At 38.4% G+C, this 22,691-nt stretch overlaps 1 protein-coding gene across 2 annotated transcripts in view; it reads right to left on the bottom strand.

Moving 5' to 3' along the window:
• Positions 1-2,949: 2,949 nt before the first annotated feature.
• Positions 2,950-22,691, bottom strand: part of TRPC4 (transient receptor potential cation channel subfamily C member 4) — a 231,465-nt gene continuing 211,723 nt past the window's right edge. Inside the window, exons 9-12 of one of the 2 annotated variants that reach the window (XR_005747344.1) lie at positions 14,996-15,037; positions 13,529-13,618; positions 11,301-12,191; positions 2,950-4,485 (exon numbers count right to left, since the gene is read on the bottom strand). Coding sequence is in view for 1 of the 2 variants with exons in the window: in XM_040340375.1 (XP_040196309.1) it covers positions 11,508-12,191; positions 13,529-13,618; positions 14,996-15,037 (816 nt within the window). In the remaining variant the exon portion in view is untranslated. Of the gene's footprint in view, positions 4,486-10,904; positions 12,192-13,528; positions 13,619-14,995; positions 15,038-22,691 lie in introns of those variants that run through there. The other variant, XM_040340375.1, reaches the window with a different exon arrangement.

Here is a 22,691-nt window from a genome sequence, read left to right as displayed (position 1 = left end):
TGGCAGTGAAGGGGTTAACCACAAGGTGGCGCTGCAGGAATTAAGTGTTCCTAGGGTGTGATTCTTACTGTTAGGGGGCATGGCTACACGTGACACGTCACTGATGACCGTTCCCAATCACGGTGAACGGTCATCAGTGACAGTGTCACTAGGCAGAATGCCTTGTTTACAAAGGCATCCGCGGCCACACTCGCGAGGCACATGGCGGGCACACGCGCGCCTGCTGGGCGACAGATTTAAAGGGACATACCTGTACGCCAATCTGCCTGCCCGTGCCATTCTGACGACGTACATAGTCATGCGCCGGCCGGCAAATGGTTAAATACCAATTTCCATGGCAAAAATTCAATCATCAATTACAGTACCTGTACACTGGAAGAAGAAAAAAGACCCTAAGAAATCCTTGTAGAAAAATAATAAATGAAATACACATGATCTTCATAGAATCTTTTATTGTTTTAATGTTTATTTTGACAGAAAAAAAGCAAGTAAAAAAGGTTTATATGAAAATTATAACCACATAAATCTTATGTAATCTTAAGAGGCAGCTGAAAAGATTTTTATCTTTCTGTTGCAGTAATACTGTATATTTCCCAGTATGCCATTTTTAACAATTTCATTGTCCTCTGCCCACATATCTCATTATCTGTTTTATGCACTAGTTGAATTTAGGAATAAAGCTGAAACACTGGGTAAACAGAAATTGTCTAAATACAAGAGCCATGAGTATCTTTATTTCAGTCTTGGTGTTCTTTGACGATTTCTTCCAGATCTGTGCTGTAATCGAGTATAAAACTCCAGCATTATACCTCTGTGAAGCTCCTGTAATAAAGAACAGTTCCATTGCTTTCTCTCTACTTGATAGACCTGCCTGATTCCACCCACAGCTTTTGCAGCTCAATGATTGGCACCACTACATTTACAAAGTTTGCAAAAGCATTTGGTGGACATAAAGTAAATATATATTCTTAATGACTTTCAAGAAATGGATTTAAATCTGAACTTTTTTTCTTTTTGCAGGTCTATTCAAGACTGGCCACCACTGGTCTTGTCTCTTCCCTGTTGAAGTGCTATTCGCAGCACGTGGTGACATAATTGCTGTAGAGGATGGACCCTTGGGTCTCAGACTCTTGGCCTGAACTGCCCAGTTTAAAAGCATTGCTTTATTGTCAATCCAGTAGACACTTGGGGCCAGATTCACGTAGATCTGCGGCGGCGTAACGTATCTCATTTACCGCAAGTTTTACGGGCAAGTGCTAGATCCACAAAGCACTTGCCTGTAAAGTTGCGGCGTTGTAGCGTAAATCCCCTGGCGCAAGCCCGCGTAATTCAAATCAGCTGGGTAGGGGGCGTAGAGCATTTAAATTAGGCGCGTTCCCACGCCTAACCTAATGCGCATGCGCTGTCCCTAAAATTTCCCGACGTGCATTGCGCTAAATGACGTCGCAAAGACGTCATTGGTTTCGACCTGAACGTAATTGACGTCCAGCCCTATTCACAGACGAGTTACGCAAACAACGTTAAATTTCAAAATTTCGACGCAGGAACGACGGCCATACTTAACATAGGATACGCCACCTAGGGGGCATGTTTATCTTTACGCCGCATATCGCTTACGGAAACGGCGTATCTTTACTGCGACGGGCAAGCGTACATTCGTGAATCGGCATAACTACTCATTAGCATATTCGTTGCCGACCTCAATGGACGCGCCACCTAGCGGCCAGCGTAAATATTGCACCCTAAGATACGACGGCGCAGGCCGTCGTATCTTAGGCATGTTTAAGTGTATCTCAGTTTGAGAATACATTTAGACATACGACGGGGTTAGATTCGGAGTTACGTTGGCGTATCTACTGATACGCCGGCCTAACTCTTTCTGAATCTAGCTATTGGTCTTCCTTGCCTCCCTTGATCTGGCCTAGCCAAGAGTCTCCTGATCTGTTACAGTCCTCAGCTATGCAAATTAGCTTCCATTCCCTATAATTCCCTTAGCATCTTGGAGAAACTTTCTTACTGCTGCGCTGGGAGAAAAGTGGATATGACATATGCACCTCCATTATATCTCTTCCGGGTGCCCAGACGAAGCTGCATTTTATAAACTGTACTGATGTCACCGATTTGTTCATCAAAATTAGCAGCTAATCAATTAGGTTGATTGTTTAGTAACTAATTAGTGCTATTGATGGGTGTTTTTTTTTTTATCCCAGAGTTCAGCTTTAAAACTTAATTTGAAGCCTCCATTTAATTGAGCTAAATACATTCCAGATGCATCAAAACAATAGTTGTTTGGTGTCTTATAGTTTGTTCTCGTTCTAAAGTAGTCACAGCCTAAGTAGAAAAGCCTGCCCTTGAAAACTAAGCAAAACTAAGCAAAACTCAGCATGCTGGCAGGGGGCAGGTTTTTTTTACCCAGAATGTGGCTACTATATAAAGAAAACAAACTTCATGACATGAAAAATTACATTTTTTTTTTAATGTCATTAAAAACGATCGTGTGTGGGCCCCAGAGCATTTTTCATGACGTGAAAAATGGGCATTAAAAATTTAGAACATGCTCTATTTTTTTCCGTAGTTTTTCACGTTGTCGTTTTTCACGTCGTAAAAAAAGGTTGTGTGTAGGCTTTAACGATGTGAAAAAAACACGTATGCTCAGAAGCAAGTTATGAGATGGGAGCGCTCGTTCTGGTAAAACTAGAATTCGTAATGGAGATATCACATTCGTCACGCTGTAACAGACTGAAAAGCATGAAGCCTGAAAAGCGCAAATTGTCTCTCACCAAACTTTTAATAACACAAAATCATCAAAAGCAGCCCAAAGGGTGGCTCCATCCGAATGGAACTTCCCCTTTATAGTGTCGTCATACGTGTTGTACGTCACCGCGCTTTGCTAGAGCATTTTTTTTCACGATTGTGTGTAGGCAAGGCAGGCTTGACAAGAATCGGGTTGAAAAAATTATGTTTTCTCTAGACCATTAAAAATGGTTATGTGTACCCGGCATAATACTTTTTTGATGCATTTGCAATGTATTTAGCAAGTTCAATTGGACTTTACGTGAAAGCAGCATTGAAAATTAAAAAGAAGCATTCATTTCAAACTGGGAGCCATTTTGTAATCCATAATACCATTATAACCAATTAATACTATCCTAACTATGTTAATAAATGTATATGTGATTTCCTATAGCCAGTTTGATTATTTTCAATTTTTGAGCAGTTCTTTTTTGTCTTGTATTCTGCAACTTTGACCAACACCAGTCTGCCTTTCTTAGTATAAAAAGTAAACATTTAAAATGGGTGGGGGAATGAGTGGCAAAGATGAAAAACAGCCTAATTGCACTGTTTATTTCAACAACACCTGAGTATGTTTTCTCGCATTTAATGGAAATCAGCCTTCAAGTTCTACTACAGCTGTCTATACACCATATTATTCCATACTATACCAATCAAGGATATTTAGATACTGTACACCCACGGAAGACAATAAGCAAAAGCTTTTTTGTAGACAATGCATGCAAATATCTTAACATAAATAAAACATTTGCTTCTTAGTTCATGTTGTTTTAAAGAAGGTAGTTTCGAACAGTTCAGAAGAGTAAGAAAAACATTACTAGTGAAAAGTGACTAAGCAATTAAGCAACCTCGTGGGATGTACTGAATGCATGGCATGTAACTTAGAGGATATTGTAACAATTTGTGCAAGCTAATAATGTGCATGCCCTATTTTACCTATCTTTCTTAGCCGGTAAATACTTGATCAAATAATAACAAATTTAAATTACGTGGACTATACTTCTGGGTGATCCGGTTGAGTAGATGTAAAAGGCACATAATATACATTCAGGGAAGTGGTCTACATATGGACGTTAAAGAATCAAGGATGTTAAGGGATCCATAGACATAGAACATTGTTTGAAAACATACAACAGAAACAGTCACGTGTGCTTGTTTACAACCTGTGGAGACACCCCTGGGGACATCCATTCCAGATGATTGAGTCTTCCACTGAGATAAGACGACATGGTGGTTTCTGCAGGATAGCTCGATTTGGCTACTGAATGCTGGGCTGGCAAATTTATATCTGTGTCTATCATTAAAATAAACCCATGCTAACATTAAGGTTATGAAATGGCTACTACTGTATGTCTACACAGAAAGCACTTACAGGTGCCTGAAGGTACTTTTAGAAATTATGTAGCGTGTCCCTAAAGACTCCAAAACCAGATGCCTGCTGTGGAGACATATTAGAAGCTCAATGAGTTTAATGTCTGTAGAGGATTACTTTAACCTGGCTAAACATTCTGTGCCTTTGTCTTCCAATTCAGTAATTAGTAGGATTCAATCGATAGTGGACACATTACAGCAGGAGGACCTGAAGCAGGAAATATTTAGCATTGCTTCATCACCAGATTCCAGGACTGCGGTCATGAAGATAGATCACACCCCTGCAGCGTTTGATTCCTTTCGCCTCTGCATACATTTTACCTGTAAAAATTACCTGGGTGTTATTTACCTCTGGATCCTGGCACAGTAAGAATTCATGCACATTGATGTGTCTTAACATAATGTTTGCCAGAATAGTACCAGCGTAAAACGTAATAAAGTTTCCTGATATAACAGGTACAGGCAGTGGAAAATGCAGCTATATTCAATCAATATTTCTGAGAACCTGCCTTTTATACCTACCCAGATATCCACTGTCTCTACATGTTGTATTAAAAAAGTTTGCTCAATCCCTTCCACAGTTCACAGGGCAATCTGTATCCTCCTCGATTTCCTACAATCAAGTCCCTGGAATCCACTTTTGCTCCACTGTATGTTATTTTGTTTATGCAATTTTATGTTACAAACATGTTTTTAAAGTGCCTCTTTGGCTGAGATTTCATTTGTCCTTGTTTCTTCCTCGTTGTAATGCAGGACTGCCTACTATGCTAAGCTATATGCTTATAAACTGAAGCTCCAGGTCCCACCACTGGAGTGATAAAGGAACTTGGATAAAGAAACTTTTTATTTAGTAAATTAACTCATAGCAGCAATAATATTTTTTTCATTCTTTTTTTTTTTAAAACTGTATACCTGATAAAGAGTTGGTTATGTTAAAAACAATTACTGAATGGGAAAATAGGTAATAAATTCACTGAAGTGACTTTAACAGAAGATTTTTTTTGCATCTAAACTGATTATATATCTGACTCATTTACATTTTAATGAAACTACAACTCTTTCTTTGAGAAAAACACTGGCTATAAGGTCACCATGTCTCTAAGGCCTCGTACACACCACCCAACATATCCGATGAAAACGGTCCGCGGACCGTTTTCATTGGATATGTCCGCTGGGATCATTTGGTCTGATGTGTGTACACACCATCAGACCAAATTCCTCGCGGACAGAATACGCGGTGACGTGGCGGCGATGTGGCAGCGACGATGACGCCGTGACGTGCGCGCACCAGGAAGTTCAATGCTTCCACGCATGCGTTGAATCACTTCGACGCATGCGTGGGATTTTTGGGCCAGCGGACATGTCCGATGAGTCGTACTGACCATTGGACATGTCCGACGGACAGGCTTCCAGCGGACACGTTTCTTAGCATGCTAAGAAAATTTTGTCCGCTGGAAACCTGTCCGCTAGGCCGATAAACTGTCCGGTCGGCCCTATACACGACCGAACATGTCAACGGAAACTGGTCCAACGGACCAGTTTCAGCGGACATGTTCGGTCGTGTGTACAAGGCCTAACAGTCATAAACTTGCAAGAGATCTGAAAACAATCAGGGTCTATCTGTCACATCTTAATATCCCCCATGTGGCATAGATATGCCTAGAACAGCTCCAATAAAGCAACGGTTGAGGTGAGCATAGACTCCAAACATGAATCCCAATGACTGCCCATGATCCTTAAGCAGGGCATGCACAGATATTAAAATATTTTTGGTGTCTAATGTAAGAGATCAGCCAATCTGCATATATATACCAGCTCCTGAAAATGTAGACACATGTAATATGTAATCTTTAGCTCTGTCATTAAAAACGACAGAAAATGTAAATTTTGAACACCTCTAGCAAAGAGAAGTTGTAAATTTTTTCTTGTGATTAAAACTACCGAAACACCTCCAGCGAGAAGAAGCTGTTAATTGCATGCTTAAACCAGCCAATAAGGTCCTGCTGCAAAACTGAAAAGTAGAAGAACATTTTTGGGGAGAAAGATGGCCAACACATGTATGAAGCATTGATATAATAAACATTGCTAATTTGCACTATCAACTGTTTTAAGACCTGTGCGTGCCTCCAAAATATCCAATATATTAGGATTTTATGTGATAGACCAACACAAAGTGACACATAATTGTGAGGTGGAAGATATGTATGTATGTATATATATATATATATATATATATATATATATATATATATATATATATATTTAGCAGAGACCCTAGAGAATAAAATGGTGATCGTTGCAATATGAATAAAATAAATAATAATAAACAATAAAGTCATGCTTTGAAATTGTGCACACTCATGGAATGGCGACAAACTATGATACCTAAAAATCTCCATGTCCCTTAAAAAAAAAAAATCGGAGCACTTTTATTGCCGTCATAAGGGATGTAAACATCCCTTATGATAGTAATAGGTGGTGACAGGTACTTTTGCACTTAAAAGTATTCAGATCGCTAAAATTGGCGATTCTGAATTCTGTCATTGTTTTTAAATCTGTGCCATTGGCAGCCGAGTAAACTGGAAGTGACGTTATGATGTCGCTTCTGGGATTTTACATTGGAGACCTGATCAGAGCTGAATACGGCTTCATTCGGGCCTCAGCCTAGCTGGCGGACACACCCACTGGTGGCTCGGGTCTACCGGTGGGACTGGAGTCCCGGGAAGAGCAGGGGGAAGGTGGCTTTAGGATAACAGCCGAGTGGCTTTTAACAGCATTGGTTGTTTTGATTAAAGAGCCAACCTTACGCTCTAAAAATCTTTTCCAGGGTGATGCCTGCAGCTGCAGGCATCTCCCCAGTATAACCACTTCAAGTCATGAATGCAAATTTGTGTATAGTCGAGGTGAAGGGGTTAAATTACACTTTCCATTCCTATTTTAATGCCAACTTTAAGAAGAAATATTTCTAGCTACTCTGTAATAATAATTTCTATTGTGGGTCCTGAATGTTTTTTAGACCAAAAAATTTTTAATTCAATAATAAATGCATGTAACAGACAATGCAAGTTAGGCGGAGGTGAAGGTGCTTTTTCAAAATAGATCCTTATATTCTATTCTTCTACAATTAAAAACAAATACATTTCTGGTGCTTTAGGTCACCCATGTTCCATTTTAAACTAAGATATCAAATAGGTCACAGTTGATAGAAAATCCCTAATTTGACTCAATATTACAAACAATTGAGATGATTTCATTTTGTATCAAATTTTAATGATTTTCCAATGCACTCTTAAACTCGCAAAACATATGGCGATATCTTAAAGGAGATGAAAGGACTGATGATCATGATATGATATCAAAATTATATTATTTAATTTGTTAACATACCTTGTGTCCACTGGCATATTCCTGCCACAGGGATCATAATGGCAAATGACTTGAAAAAATCCTCCAAGATAAGGAATGGCTTATAAAATAAATTCCCAAATGAATACAACAGACCCTTGCAACCAGTGGGCTTATGTCGATGGAATCTCAGTTTGAAATGCTTCTAACACACAGTCGTTTTTTGGCATGAAATAAAATTACATTTTTAAAAACGTAATTTAAAATGATCGTGTGTGGGCTTCACATCGTTTTCCGTTTTCTGAAAAACGACAAAAAAAAATTCGAACATGCTTCATTTTTTTATGTCATTTTTGAAAATGTTGTTTTTTGTGTTGTAAAAAATGATCGTGTGTGGGCTAAAATGACGTTTTAAACCCGCGCATGCCCAGAAGCAAGTTATGAGATGGGAGCGCTCGTTCAGGTAAAACTACCATTCATAATAGAGTAAGCACATTCATCACGCTGTAACAGACAAAAAAGCGCAAATCGTCTTTTAATAACAAGTAACCAGCTAAAAGCAGCCCAAAGGCAAATAGAACTTCCCATTTAGAGTGCCGCGCTTTGTTCATCATTTTTCAAAAACGATGGTGTGTGGGCAACGTTGTTTTTTATGATGAAGTTGGAAAAATTTAGTTTTTTTTCATGATGAAAAACATTGTTTTTCTTTCATGACAAAAAGTGATTGTGTGTACGGGGCATAAGATTATTCAGAATTCACTGACAGGTGCAATTGACTTGCAGATGACCCTCTTCTGACCTGGTTTTACCCTGCTTCAAGAAGATTTTGCATTACCATTGACTTATATGGGAATGCAAATGAAAGCCGATCAAAACAGGACACCAGCTGCCCAGTTGGACACCAATCTCCCAGAATAGCAGAAAAAAAATCATTAATTCCATATATTTTTACCTCTTTTTCTTTTACGAGTGAGGTTCTCTACTCCCTGCAACAATAAGATTTAAGTCTGTGTCAATGAAATGGTCCTGTACTATACTGTCAAAAGTATTGGGACACCTGCCTTTACACGCACATGAACTTTAATAGCAACCCAGTCTTAAGCCCCATACACACGGTCGGACTTTTGCCCAACCAACTTCAAAATCTGCAACTTTTCAAATTTGTCCGACCGTGTGTACGCTCCATCGGACCAACTTTTTCTGGTTTCATCCGACAAAAAGTTGGGTCTGCGAACGGACCAACTTTTCGGCAACAAAAGTCCGATGGTGCTTTGTGTGACTGTGTGTACAGCAATCCAACCAACTTTTGGACAAAGTGCAAATACGAATGCTCAAAACCAATGTTAAAAGCAACAAACAATAGCAGAAGTTAACCAAAGGGTGGCGGTAAAGAGCAGAAAAGAGCAAAAAAAAAACACGTGATGTTAGGAAACTTTTAGAAAAGTTTGCAGAAAAGTCTGACTGTGTGTATGCTATGGGTGTGGCAGGACAAATCAATTAGGACAAAAATCCAAGGGAAATTTTGTTGGATGTCCTACCGTGTGTATGAGCCTTTAGTCTGTAGGGTTCAATATTGAGTTGGCCCACCCTTTGCAGCTAAAACAGCTTCAACTCTTCTGGGAAGGCTATCCACAAGGTTTAGGAGTGTGTTTATGGGAATGTTTGACCATTCTTTAGGCATGTGCATTTCGTTTCGTTCCGAATCGAAATTCGGACAAATTTTTCATTATTCGGACATTCGGATGCATACGAATTCCCGAATTGCAATATTAATGAATTTACCGAATCCGAACGAACGTTTTCGATTCCGAATCGAAAACCCGCGGACGAAATTCGATCGGAATTCGATTTTTTTTTTTTTTCGAATTCCGATCGAATTTCGTCCGCGGGTTTTCGATTTGGAATTCGAAAAAAAAAATTTTTTTTTTTTTGGGAATTCCGATCGAATTTCGTCCGCAGGTTTTCTATTTGGAATTCGAAAAAAAAAAAAAAAAAAAAATATTTTTTTGGAATTCCGATCGAATTTCGTCCGCGGGTTTTCGATTTGGAATTCGAAAAATTTTTTTTTTTTTTTTTTTTTTGGAATTCCGATCGAATTTCGTCCACGGGTTTTCGATTTGGAATTCGAATTTTTTTTTTTTTTCGAATTCCGATCGAATTTCGAAATTATATTCGAAGAGAGAATTTTCGAATTCGACCGGATTTTTCGAAATTCGGTCGAAAACGAACGAGTTCCGAAAACAAATTTAACACATGTAACGAACCTAACTTAACGAAATTAATTAAATAACGAATTAAAACGAAACGAAACGAAACGAAATTTTCCCTTTTGCACATGCCTACCATTCTTCCAGAAGCGCATTTGTGAGGTCAGGCTCTACTCTAATTTATCCCAAGTCATTCTTTCAGTTTTAGGTCAGGACTCTGTACAGTCTAGTCAAGTTCCTCCACCCCAAACTCGCTCCCCCATCTCTTTATGGATCTTGCTTTGTGCACTGGTGCGCAGTCATGTTGGAACAAAACGGGGCCATCCCCAAACTGTTCCCACAAGGAACATGAAATTTGGGAGCATGAAATTGTTCAAAATGTCTTGGGGTATGCTGACACCTTAAGAGCTCCCTTCACTGAAACTAACGGGCCAAACCCGACCCCTGAAAAACAAGCCCACGCCATAATATCCATTCCACCAAATGATTTGGACCGGTGCACAAAGCAAGGTCCATAAAGACATGGATGAGCTAGTTTGGGGTGGAGGAACTTGACTGGCCTGCACAGAGTCTTGACCTCAAACAGATAGAACACCTTTGAGATGAATTAGAGCAGAGACTGCGAGCCAGGCCTTCTCAGCCAACATCAGTGCCTAGCCTCACAAATGCACTTCTGGAAGAATGGTCAAACATTCCCATAGACACACTCCTAAACTTTGTGGACAGCCTTCTCAGAAGAGTTGAAGCTGTTATAGCTGCAAAGGGTGGGCCAACTTAATATTGAACCCTACGGACGAAGACTGGGATGCCAATTAAAGTTCATGTGCGTGTAAAGACAGGTATCCCAATACTTTGACAATATAGTGTATATGTGTAATTCCAACAGTGGCTGACAGAAGTCTTTCACCAACTGCTGATAATAAATCATACTATCTGTTTACTAATAACCTATAAAGCCCCGTACACACGATCAGGCTTTTGCCCGGCCAAACTTACATTGGAATTCCGACGGAATTCAATCGGGGTAAAAGAGAACATGTTCTCTATCTAAACTTGGATGAAATCCCTCTGAAAAAAAGTCAGATGGGGCATACACACAGTCAGAATTTCCGATGGAAAAAGTCAGTCGGACTTTTTCCATCGGAAATTCCGATCGTGTGTACGGGGCTTTAATTGTCCAAACAAGAGTAATTTAAAATTCTTTCATTTTGGGTGCTCTCTTCTCCACGGGACACAAAGATACAGCAGGACATATGTATGAAGTAAGAGCTCCAATTTGTGAATTAAGTTTACCTTTAACATCCAGTAGGTTTTGTGCAATACATAACAAACACGTGTGTTCTTGGTTTCCCTGAGCAGGTACGACTCCTTATTCAATGTAATCTTTATACTGTATACTTATTTTGTTAGAGTAGTATATATTAGCAAGCATAATGTACTTAATAAAAATAAATATAAGCAATACCTCTGTCTGAGGGAAAAAATTAAATGTATGCACAGTGCTTTTGATATGATAATTTTGCATAGTCTAACATGATATAATGTTGGATGGATTATTGCAAACAACACATAAATGTAAAATACCTTGATTAACATAGTATCAAATGTATATCCTTTTAACCAAGCATTCCATGTATTCCTATAATGTATTTCCATCCCTGTATATGATTGAGTGTATATTGAGCTTTCATGCCTAAACTGGCAGCATGTTGACGGGGTTCGCAAAGGAATATTCAAACATTCCAAAATGCACTGATAAAATATATATTTCATATATACATCAATTGAAAATCACAGTCTTGTTATGGAATCTTCTTCTTCTGCAGGTTTTTCTGCTTGTGTGCTACTTGTTTCCGGAATAACATCTTTGTCTATAGTGGGTTCAACCTTGTCTGTTGGACTGTCATTTACAAAACTGTCGGAAGGCTGTAGTGGTAGACATTCCAAGGTATCCTGGGTATCTTCTGTTACTGTACACTGTTCATTCAAAGTATTTACATTTAATTCACAGTTCGGCTCTAGAGCTTTGACTGTGTCCAATGTTTTTTCACTGGGATTGGATATGAGTTCTTCTGGAACTTCCTCCGAAACAGAGTAAATTGTGTTAGAGCTCTGTTCCATGCTGCAAGATTTTGGACGTCTGTGAAAAAGCCCAAAGCTTTTTATGTCTTTGGAAAACTGGATTTTCTTTGGCTTCTCCTTGGCAGTCTCTGAAGCCAGGGTGGCAGATCCATTACTTATGGTATGCTTTTCAGCAGTTATCTCTGCTGTTCTGGGATGGATCATCGTGGTGATGTCAAAGAAGCTGATCCTGTTTTTTTGTGTTCGACTTTTCTTTTCCTTGGGCCGACTCTTCTCTTCTGCCTCGGAGTTATCTGAGCTGTTGCTCACTTTTGTATTATTGAGATTTAGTTTGTTTCCCTTTAACAAACCCAAAACCTCAAAACGGAAGCTTGAAATGTCTTGTTTCAATTCCTTTAATAAAACAAAGTTGGCAGTAATAAGGAAACAAAAAATAATTAACAAAAAATAAATAAATAGGCAAATGAAAAAACAAAAATATATAGGCTTCAGCATGTTCACCCTGTGTTGCTACTTACTTTCATTGAAACATATTTTTCTTCTTCGAGTGTCGCAATCTTTGAATGCCTTGAAGAGATTACTTTTTTGTTTAACAGCGTTGACATACAAGTGTCACAGCCATCTTCTGTTTGTAGATATGAGCACCAGGTATCCCTCAATAAAAAAATGTCTAACTCATTAGCATCTGCTAGTGCTGTACTGAATCAATAACTAGAGTTGCAAAAAAAATAATAGTAGCGATATCAAGGTTCCATAGAATAGAATATTGCTGGTGCTAGAGGGATTCTCAATAATCACGTGTACAAACAGGAGCTCCTAAGGATCGTAGTAACAGGATCTCCTGACAAATTCTCCCTTGTATGGGAACCATTACATCCAGGACCTATATCCAGTTTGCATACTTTGGAGCACTATAGACATTACTTGGGACTAACCATTTAAATATAACGCAGGCAGCAGAAGATTGGCAAGGGAAGCATATGTTCTCTAGGGTAGCACTAATAAGATATGTTAAACTAAAGGTCTTGAGGGCACACAGTTAGTGACACATATTGAACAATATATAGCTTCCTCACCACATTCAGACCTACATTTTGCAGAGGGAAATCTTCCAGCACTAATGTTCTTTGTGACTCAAAGATGTAATTTGGCTTAATGCTAGAGACACAAAGAAGGCTGATGCCAGAAGGTTTGAGGTGTGTTATAATAAACCATGACTGTTAGAACACCCAAATGTCAACATGCATACCAATAAATGAGGCACCATGGCTCACTTTGCAGGGTACGCTTTCTTTAGCCTTCAAAAATCTGTCCTCACCATTAAATGGCCAGTTGGTTACATTGGCCTTCAAGGTCAAAGGTTTTCCATCCTCCCTTGAACGATTAGGGCAAAGGGATTAAGATTAGAATACTAGCCTCTGGTCCTGAAGTCAGACTGCTAATTTCAGCCATTATTGACACACATCAAACGTTTTGCATACTAAATACTTTTCTTTTAGTAGTTGTTATATATTCATCTGGATCATAAATAAGCTGTTAGCATTGATAACAACAAAAACATAATCATTTTCACTAATTCACTATCTCACTAATTAATTTATGCTTTCACTGCATCTTGCAGTTAGTTCTACAATACTCTGATTTTCCTATTTATGTTACAGCTGAGAGTGTCCTGATTTACTGCTACTAATGAGATTTATGTGCATCCATAAACCTACAAAATATCTTACCTTGAAGTTTTCTTCTGTTAGTCCTTCTTCTTTCTTGGCATCTCTGATCATTGCTGCTACATATCTCTTCACAAGGTTCCTCATCACCTCCTGACATGACAACACAGGAATTATCACAGCATTAGTGTGTAAAGAGGTACAAAAAAAGGATCTAATACATGAATATAATGTTAACATTTCTAGAATCTGAAAACTGAGCGTTGGATTTATTAAGAAGTTAACTTTTTTTTATAGTTTTATAATTATTACAAGAAAATAGCAACCAAAGTTTATAGTTCCGATTTGAGTACAAAGTGATGGTTTAAATCAGCGCTTTACTATATTTTTGAAAGACTCTCTTGGTAAAATTGATGTGCTATTACCTCTACATTTTTATCATATCCACAAGAAATTTTGGACCCCCCTGATTAAAAAATGTTCAGTGAAAGGCATACAAAAAAATGTCAAGAAAAATGTAAAAAATACTCTACACTATGTGCACTTGCCTAGACATGGGTTAGTAGGATATCGGGTAAGCTGAAGATTCCAAGTCCCACTAAAATGGATTCCTGCATAGTGCTGGAGTATCTTCTTGTATTATTTGGGATCCTCAGCTTTCACAGGATCCTGTGCTGAGGCCCATTATCAGAAAAAAATACCTAGATCAAGGTTTGATCTAGGTCAGTGCTTGGGTCAAGTAAGAGTCAAAGGTCAAGGTCAGGGTCAACGGTCATAGCTATTATATTTTGGACAGGATTTGAAAAAAAAAGAAAACATTTTTAAAATTAGTATCAGTATCAGTGTGCTTTAGGTAGGATAACAAAAAAAGAAAAATGCGCACTATTGTTTCTGGGCTGTACAAACAACAAATAAAATACACATATGTGACATGGATTCAATCGCCGGGAGCAAGAGAATTTATTCTGGATTGTTCTTTAGTGGTAGGTTATGGTAGTAACAAGAGTAATGCAGCGAAATTTAAAAACATGATTTTTTTTTTTTTATGATTTTGTGCCAGTTTTCCTTTGATAATAATAATAAAAAATCAGGAGATATCAATTTACATTTACCACCAAATGAAAGGCCAATTTGTCCTAAAAAATAACAAGGTATAGTTCACCTGGATGCACAAAGTAGTTAGTGATGATATGAATGGTTTTACTAACACATGTCAAATTTGCAAAATTGTGCTTAGGCATTAACATTTGTTTTACACTGTTACACTGTTTTAAACTGCCCTGAAGTGTCAAAGCTTTTCCTGTCAAAATGTCTTTAGCCTTGACAGGAAGGCTTGGGAGGCTATTTAATGTATATAGAGATACATCTTGCTGCCTTCAGTTTTTAACTATAGCTTTTTTGATTTTTGTTCCCCAATCTTGTAAAGCTCTTGATTGATTTATATGGGAACAACATATCAGTCAAAAACTGGTACACATTGTGTTCATGTTTTTATTGGTTATACAGTAAGGAGATGTAAGAAGAAAATACCTGATATTGATTATGTCTTCGGAAATTGTCAGCTGCTCTTCTCTGCAAAGAAACATACAAAAATAATATTGTAAATATTAAGAGAAACTGTGATAATGCTCAAAGCCTGTACTATGTGCATATCTGTAGACATAAGCATCATTAATACAGTCACATGTACCAACAAGAAGTTGATCCGACGTGCAGAAAGGAAGCAGTTCTTAACACTAGCACACTGTCCCAAAACCGCCAATCTCCCAAATCTGGCATCAGTCTAGATTGGCTGGTATGTCAGATAATTGGTGTAGGACTAGTGCAAATTTCTGTAGGATGCTCATCCTCAAGTACAGTGAGATATCGCTGACCTTCTAAAAAACACTAACTGCATTCAAGACTTTTTTAGTCACTAAATTAGAACAAGCATTTAGCGAATTAATGCAGTATTAAACCCAAAAGTAAACATTGATGATATTGCAGCTTACCAATTCTTATGCCGCGTACACACGACCGTTTTTCGGGTTCTAAAAAATTATGTTTTTTTTTTTTATGTCAGTAAAAACGACAGTGTGTGGGCTTCAGAGCATTTTTCGGGTTCTGAAAAACAGGCAATTTTTTTTTCACTACGTTTTTAACGTTGTCGTTTTTCGGGTTGTAAAAAATGGTCGTGTGTGGGTTTTAACGACGTGAAAAATCTGCGCATTCTCAGAAGCAAGTTATGAGATGGGAACTGGTAAAACTACCGTTCGTAATGGAGTAAGCACATTCATCACGCTGTAACAGACAGAAAAGCGCGAATTGTCTTTTACTAACACAAAATTAGCTAAAGCAGCCCATCCGAATGGAACTTCCCCTTTATAATGCCGTTGTACATTTTGTACGTCACCGCGCTTTGCGAGAGCATTTTTTTTTCACGATCGTCTGTAGGCAAGACCGTTTTAATGATCAAGTTGAAAGAAACGTTGTTTTTTCTAGAGCCTGAAAAACGTTGTTTTTTACAACCCCAAAAATGATCGTGTGTACACGGCATTAGATGTGATTGCTGCTTCAGTTTCCTTTTTAAGCCCTGTACACATGGCCGGGATTCCCGGAGGTTTAAATTCCGCCACGAATCCTGACGGGAAAACTGCAGGGAGAGCTTTGGCCGGGTATCACGGGCGTGTGTACAGGGCTTATGCTCCCTCGGCACTGCCTTGCAGTGTTTTCCATTGGCAAGTGTAGTAAATCTGGTGGGAAAAAAACGCCGGGAATCTTGGCAGGAAAATAGAGAGCAGGTTCTCTATTTTTCCCACCGGGATTCCCGGCAGTTTTCCCAGCGAGGGAGCCCACACATGCCGGGTTTTCACTGTACCTGGTGTCTTTGGCAGTGTCAGTCTTTTAGACAGCCGCAGTTTTGCGTCTTCAGCTTTTCTGAAGACGCAAAACTGCGAAACGCGTAAGAAGCTATGTGGACAGCGCAAGGGGGAGTGTAATTTTAACCAGTGAGACCACAGGTACAGCAGGAGCCAGGAACGCACCCGTACGATAAGCTGGTCAGCGGCTGTCTAAAAGACTGACACTGCCAAAGACACCAGGTGCTGGTTTTAAAGCACCTCTCTTGTGAGTAGTTTTTTATTATGAATTTTAAATAAATATATTTTTAAACGTATTTCACCATGATGAGCCCCTTGGTTTCTTTGAGGCATTGAGGAACATCCTGAGAGGACTCACCAACTTTAACGGAATAAGTTTTTGAGGCACATTACCAGCTGGGGTCTGGTGAGTTTGCATTTCAGCAGTTGGTGGTGGTAGCACTTATCTTTGTTGGGTGGAAGAAGTGACAGCACCCTGTATGCATGAAATATAGCACCAGGATTTAAACTCAGCAACACTTTATGTTTGGACTGGAATTTGTGAACTGGCGTGTTGCAGCATGAACGCACATGAATTGTGAAAAACTAATTTTTGGCACCAACGCACCTTATTATTATTTTTATATATTAATAATATTATTCATTATTTATATGTTCGCACACTTGTGCATGTATATTCATAATAGTTTATAGACTCACTTATAGCACTTTGGAAATATTGTTTTACTAGCACATCATTTGGGGTAGCCATATTTATCTATTTATTTATTTATTCATTTATTTATTTTTGATGGCACAGCATATGCACATAGCATCACGCTAGTACATATGTTCACAAGAGCTGTTTCTATAGTGACCCATCACGTACATCACTGTACTGGATCTAGCACTATATCACTATAGGGGTCAAATAGAAAAAAAAAAATTTTTGTTGGGTAAACTAAAAAACAAAAAAAAATTTTTTTTCTAAAACATATTTTTTTTTTGATATCACATTATTATACCAGCGCAGTACCAACACCTTTTTAGAATCAAAGGATATGTAGCAGATGCCCCCCCCCCACACACAGGAAAGTGATGTGTAAGCAATGATGCACCAAAATTCCTATATCAGAAGCCATCTGAAAATTGATGCTGCATTCCCTACAGGCACTAGCATATGTGTATCATTATACATAAGAAAAAAAAAAGTCCCAGTAGTTTTATATTTAACAGTTTTATTTTCAGAAGTAGTACCTATGTCTATCATTTTCAGTGTCTCAATTTAATCAAATCAGTCAGTCATATTACTTACACCCTAACTTATTACTGAATCCTCCTTATTTTAATTAAATAAAGCAAAATACCAAATCAGCAAATTCACCTAGGTAATTATCTATGGAAAAATTATAAAATGAATTAAACTATAAATTATCCAACTAATCTGCTAATGGAAAAAGAAAAAGAACTGGCCAATTAGTCACATAAACGTAGATAACTCAATAAAATAGATGAGCAAATAATTAGCATAAAATCCTGTTTGTTGAAATGCTAATTATTTCCAATAACTATTAACTTCCCTGTGTTATTAATCCAAATATAATCTACTCACAAGACTGGCCAAAATCTTTCCCAGGGCCCCCCTAATTGTTTTAGAGGATCGGGCACACAGGATCAATATTCCTGGTTTGGTGGACTTGCCCTAAAATGCTACTGGACAAGAATACACACACCGATATACAGTATTCTCTCACCATGGTTACTATTCCAATGAATGAATGCACGCATGGCCCTCTTACACAAACTAATTACTGATGTACGACTTTCACACACTCATCTTTTACATATTTTTGGCCATGAAAAAATCTAACACCAAGGTCTGGAAGTCATCTTTGGTCAATAATGCCACAACAAAAAAAAAACATATTTTTTTTTCGGATCATGCTTAATGAAAAAATTGTAAAAATCCTTCAAGATAAACAAGAGAGGTCTGAGAGAATGTGGAATATATGGATATGCTACATAATTTCTCCCACTTAATGTGGTTGTAAACCCTCACATATACCCAGTGAAGTGAAGGGCCTAATATGATACAAAGAAATTAAACAAATCCTCCTGTATACGTTTTGCTTGTATATCTGCTGTCTTCACCCTTTGAAATGTGCAGATTGTGTTACAAATCTTTCTTCCTCTTTCAGCAGTACATAGGGAATGGTGTGGAGTCTGGGCTTACTCTGTGTGAGAGCTGATTGAAGGAACATAGGCAGAGGAATGAAGGAACTTGCAGAGCTGTATTCTGAATAGACCAGCTCTCTGCTTATCTTCCTCTAAGCTCCCCCCACACTAATTTTGAGCTCATGTTATCTCATGTATTGGAGAACTTGTCAGAAGTGACTCATGCTGATAACAGATGAAGAAAGCACTAGCATCAGAGAGTAAAAATTACAGATACTGTATATGTGCTTAGATCAAATTTCATAAATGGGGTTTACAACCACTTTAAGTGGAATACTGAAGTTGTGGTTGGAGGGAATCCTTGGCCAGGAACCTCACTTTCTTTTTTCTTTTTCTTGTTGTTTCTTTTATTCCTTTTCAGTAACTTTTCAATAACTTTGGCTGCTAACACTCCTTCCAATCTTATTATGAATCTTGTGTGTAAAGGATTCTAAATCTACAATGCTACCCCTAGGAAAATAACCAGTTCTGGCTATACAGTAAATGTTTTTCTGATTACACTTCTTTCATAATTGCTTCAGACTCAGGCCCAGCCACCTGTAAACCAGTTCTATTTGATGGCCTTTCCTTTCACTTTAGGTACATACTGTACATCAACATTGTGCCTTCAATACAAGTGTTGAGTTCTGTAGAGAAAATACTGCAAAGATTTCTGTATGTATGACCTTTTATTGAGAACAAAAATCAAATGAAATCATTGAAATACAAATATAATCTACCCAAATGCTGCCCGGAAGAATCTAAAGGTAATGGGGTTATAAAAACAATTTCATGTTGTACAAACTAATTAATTTCTTTTGTCATACCCGCTGTCTTATAAAACAAGAGGGATTTATCAGCTTTTCTTTATATCAATGCAGGACAAAATACAGCACTGGAAAATGTCATGAGACTGATTTATTATATTAATATTTATGCTTGCATCATAACTTCTTCCTATATATACTGTAACATTATTAAAACAACAGTGCTCAGTAAAGGCCTATCCACTAATTGAATATGGGCAACCTCTTCAGGGAGGGGACTTTCCAGGGGGTCCACAGGTAACAGTGCAGACTTTTCCCACTTTATATTAAGTCTAGAAAATTTACCCAAATTTGTAATGATTTCCATTACCCTCGACAGGGAAGTCTGCGTGTCTCCTAAGAACAATAAAAGGTCATCCGCATAAAATGCCACTTTTTCTTCCGTTACTCCCCTTCTAAATCCTCTTATCTTGGGGGGAGATATAAGGGCTATTGCCACTGGTTTGATTGCGAGGGCGAAGAGCAGGGGCAACAAAGGGCACCCCTGTCCCGTCCCCCTCGACAATCAATATTTCTCTGAGTATTCACTATTCACTCTGACTTTTGCTTCTGGCAATTTATATAGCATTTTGATCCAATTAATAAAGATAGGGCCAAATTGAAACTCCACCAAGACTCTCCACAGATATTGCCATTCAAGCCTATCGAAGGCCTTGGCTGCATCCAAAGACAAAATGGCCCTTGATCCATTCCCGTCTGTCGGAATTTGTAAATTCAGATATATACCCGTCTATACTTGTAGATCTTCCAGGTATAAATCCCGACTGGTCGGGGTGGACAAGTTTCTGGATGATTTTATTTAACCTAGCTGCCAAGACCTTCGCCAAGATTTTTATATCTGTACTTAATAAAGAGATAGGTCTATATGAGGATAGATTAAGTGGGTCTTTGCCTATTACTGTGTATTACTCGTGTATTACTACTATAGTAGATTCCATCATAGATGAGGGAAGCTCCCCCTCTACTGCCAGGAGTAACACCTTCTCGTAGCGCCTGTAGGTCTCTGCCGGAAGGCCATCTGGTCCTGGCTATTTCAGACCTGCCATCTCCCTCTAATGTTATAGGTGCTTCCAGTTCCTCCCTGTCAATTTCAGAGAGAGACGGAATCTCCATTCCTTGATAAAAGCATCCACTTTCCTCCTCTTTTCCCCTAGCTGAAAGTTATACAAATTCTCATAATATTCTTTAAACTTGTCTAAAATTTCTGGCGTATAGGAAGAAACCCTTCCCTCCCCCATACTAATCGCGGGGACCATAGATGAAGATGAATTTGTCTTAACCAAATGGGCCAACATCCACCCCACCCTTTCCCCCTTTGCAAAGTTGTTCTGCTTCTGAAAGAGTCATTTCCTAATCATCATTGTCCTATAAATCTGTTGTTCCTCTGACCAAGCCCTGAGTCTATCAGGGGTTGGGTCATTCACATATTGTTCTTCCATTAATGTCACCCTCTGCCCAGCCCTCTTTTCCCAGTCTGTATCTTGATGTTTTGACACTTGTTGTATCATCTTGTCCTGGAGGAAAACCTTTAATGTATTCTAGACCACCCCTACCGAGGCAGTGCCTCTATTTAAATCAACAAATTCTCTTAAGACAGTTAACACCTCTTCCGACTCACCCACCAGTTCCATCCAAAAGGGGCTTATTTTCCACTCCCCGGGACAGTAACTAGCTCTTAATTCAACTGACAATGTCACTGGAAAGTGATCCGAAAAACCTCTTGTCATATAGTTTATGTTTTTTATCTAGATTATCTTATATAGATTAGCCAACACATATGTTCTATTCTCTATCATACAGTGTAAAAAAATTTAGTGCCCCAATTCATCAATGTTGACCTGCCTGCAGGTAAACATAACCCCCTGGAGAAAAAAAACTCCTGCGCATGAGTAGATTAACTCATTAGTCCATATAAATGATAATAACGGTACCACTGGCCTTGCTGCCCTTCGTGGGTGGGGATATCCTAATAGCAAACAAAAGAGAAAAACGACCGGCCTAGTGTGTTACCGCTAAAATGTAGTGAGGGGTCATGGGGATCTGGTAAGCAGACATCTGTTATAATTTCGGTGGTGGATCTCACAAGATTGCTTCATGACCAAAGAAAAGAAAATACTCTTTAATATGGAAGAACTGATTAGAGACTTTATGCACTGGTGTTATAAATAGTTTTTTTTCATTTCACTCTTATATCTATGCAGCAGTATACTGATTGGTTCACTGTGTCTGTGCTATATACACCTTTTAAGGTTTTCATGTGGTTATGGGTGGAATCAATTACGGTAATATTTTTTCACTTCATCCAATATTTTATGTATTTAATGGTTTATTCATTTATTCCACATTCATCATTTGTAGTTTTGGGTTTATGCACTTCTTGTGCTACCGTTATACAGTTAGCGCAACCTATTTAATTTTTCCACATTTGTTCACTGTTTTGTTATTCAGCAGGTTTTGTAGCTTTCTTAACACAACTGTTTATTATTATTTTTTTTCACAACTTAAAATCTTGCACACAAGCCCACTGCTTGTGTGCAAGATTGGCTGGAGTTCTTAACGTTAACAGACTGCATTGTATTTTGAGTCCAGCCCTAGATACATGGAAGTAGAGATGCAGTACCGATGCTCGTTACCAAATCATCCAGCTGTCCTTCCAAAATAGCACCAAAAATGTTTAGATAGAAAAATTTGGTAGAACACAGAGAAAAGAAAATATATTTTGGAATGGAATGCAATTGAGAAATTAAAGCAGAATTATACTCACCTTCAATCCAGCGATGCACAATCCCGGAAATTCCAGCCAGCCACTGACATCTTCAGGGGGCCAGCATCTGGGATTTGATTGCTGGTCGCTGTTATTGGCTGGTCCAAGATGTCACTTTTGCCCATGCATGGTAGTTCCATCAGTTTCAGCATTGCCAAAGTTGTGCAACAAGCTGCGCTTGTGCGGACAGGGAGGTAAGTAACTATAATGCAGAAGAGTCAAAGGGTGTCTCTTCTGTCTGCAATAAAAATCTTGCCTATTCGCTCATTTTCATTTCCTAGCATTACGTTCCACTTTAAAGTAATATCTGAAGCCTGGTTTTGGAAGCAATAAATACAGTATATTAACATTATTTTATTGTTAGCATTTACCCAACAGTTGCTGGTAGTTGTCATTAAAGTTGAGAAGATTTGGAAACTTCTATTTAAGATTTTAAAGCATTATGTTAAAGTGTTACTAAACCCAGGACCCAGAATTCACTACATCTGGTCTACCACAGTACACATAATGGAAATGCAATTATTTTAGTAAATATAAACTGCTAAATACCTTTTCTCATCGGCTGTATATAGCAGTCTTATGAC

Source organism: Rana temporaria, chromosome 2 (genome assembly GCF_905171775.1).
Source record: "Rana temporaria chromosome 2, aRanTem1.1, whole genome shotgun sequence".
NCBI classification, from domain to species: Eukaryota; Metazoa; Chordata; class Amphibia; order Anura; family Ranidae; genus Rana; species Rana temporaria.
Note: the sequence above shows the minus strand (reverse complement) of the source record. Positions and strands in the feature narration are given on the sequence as shown.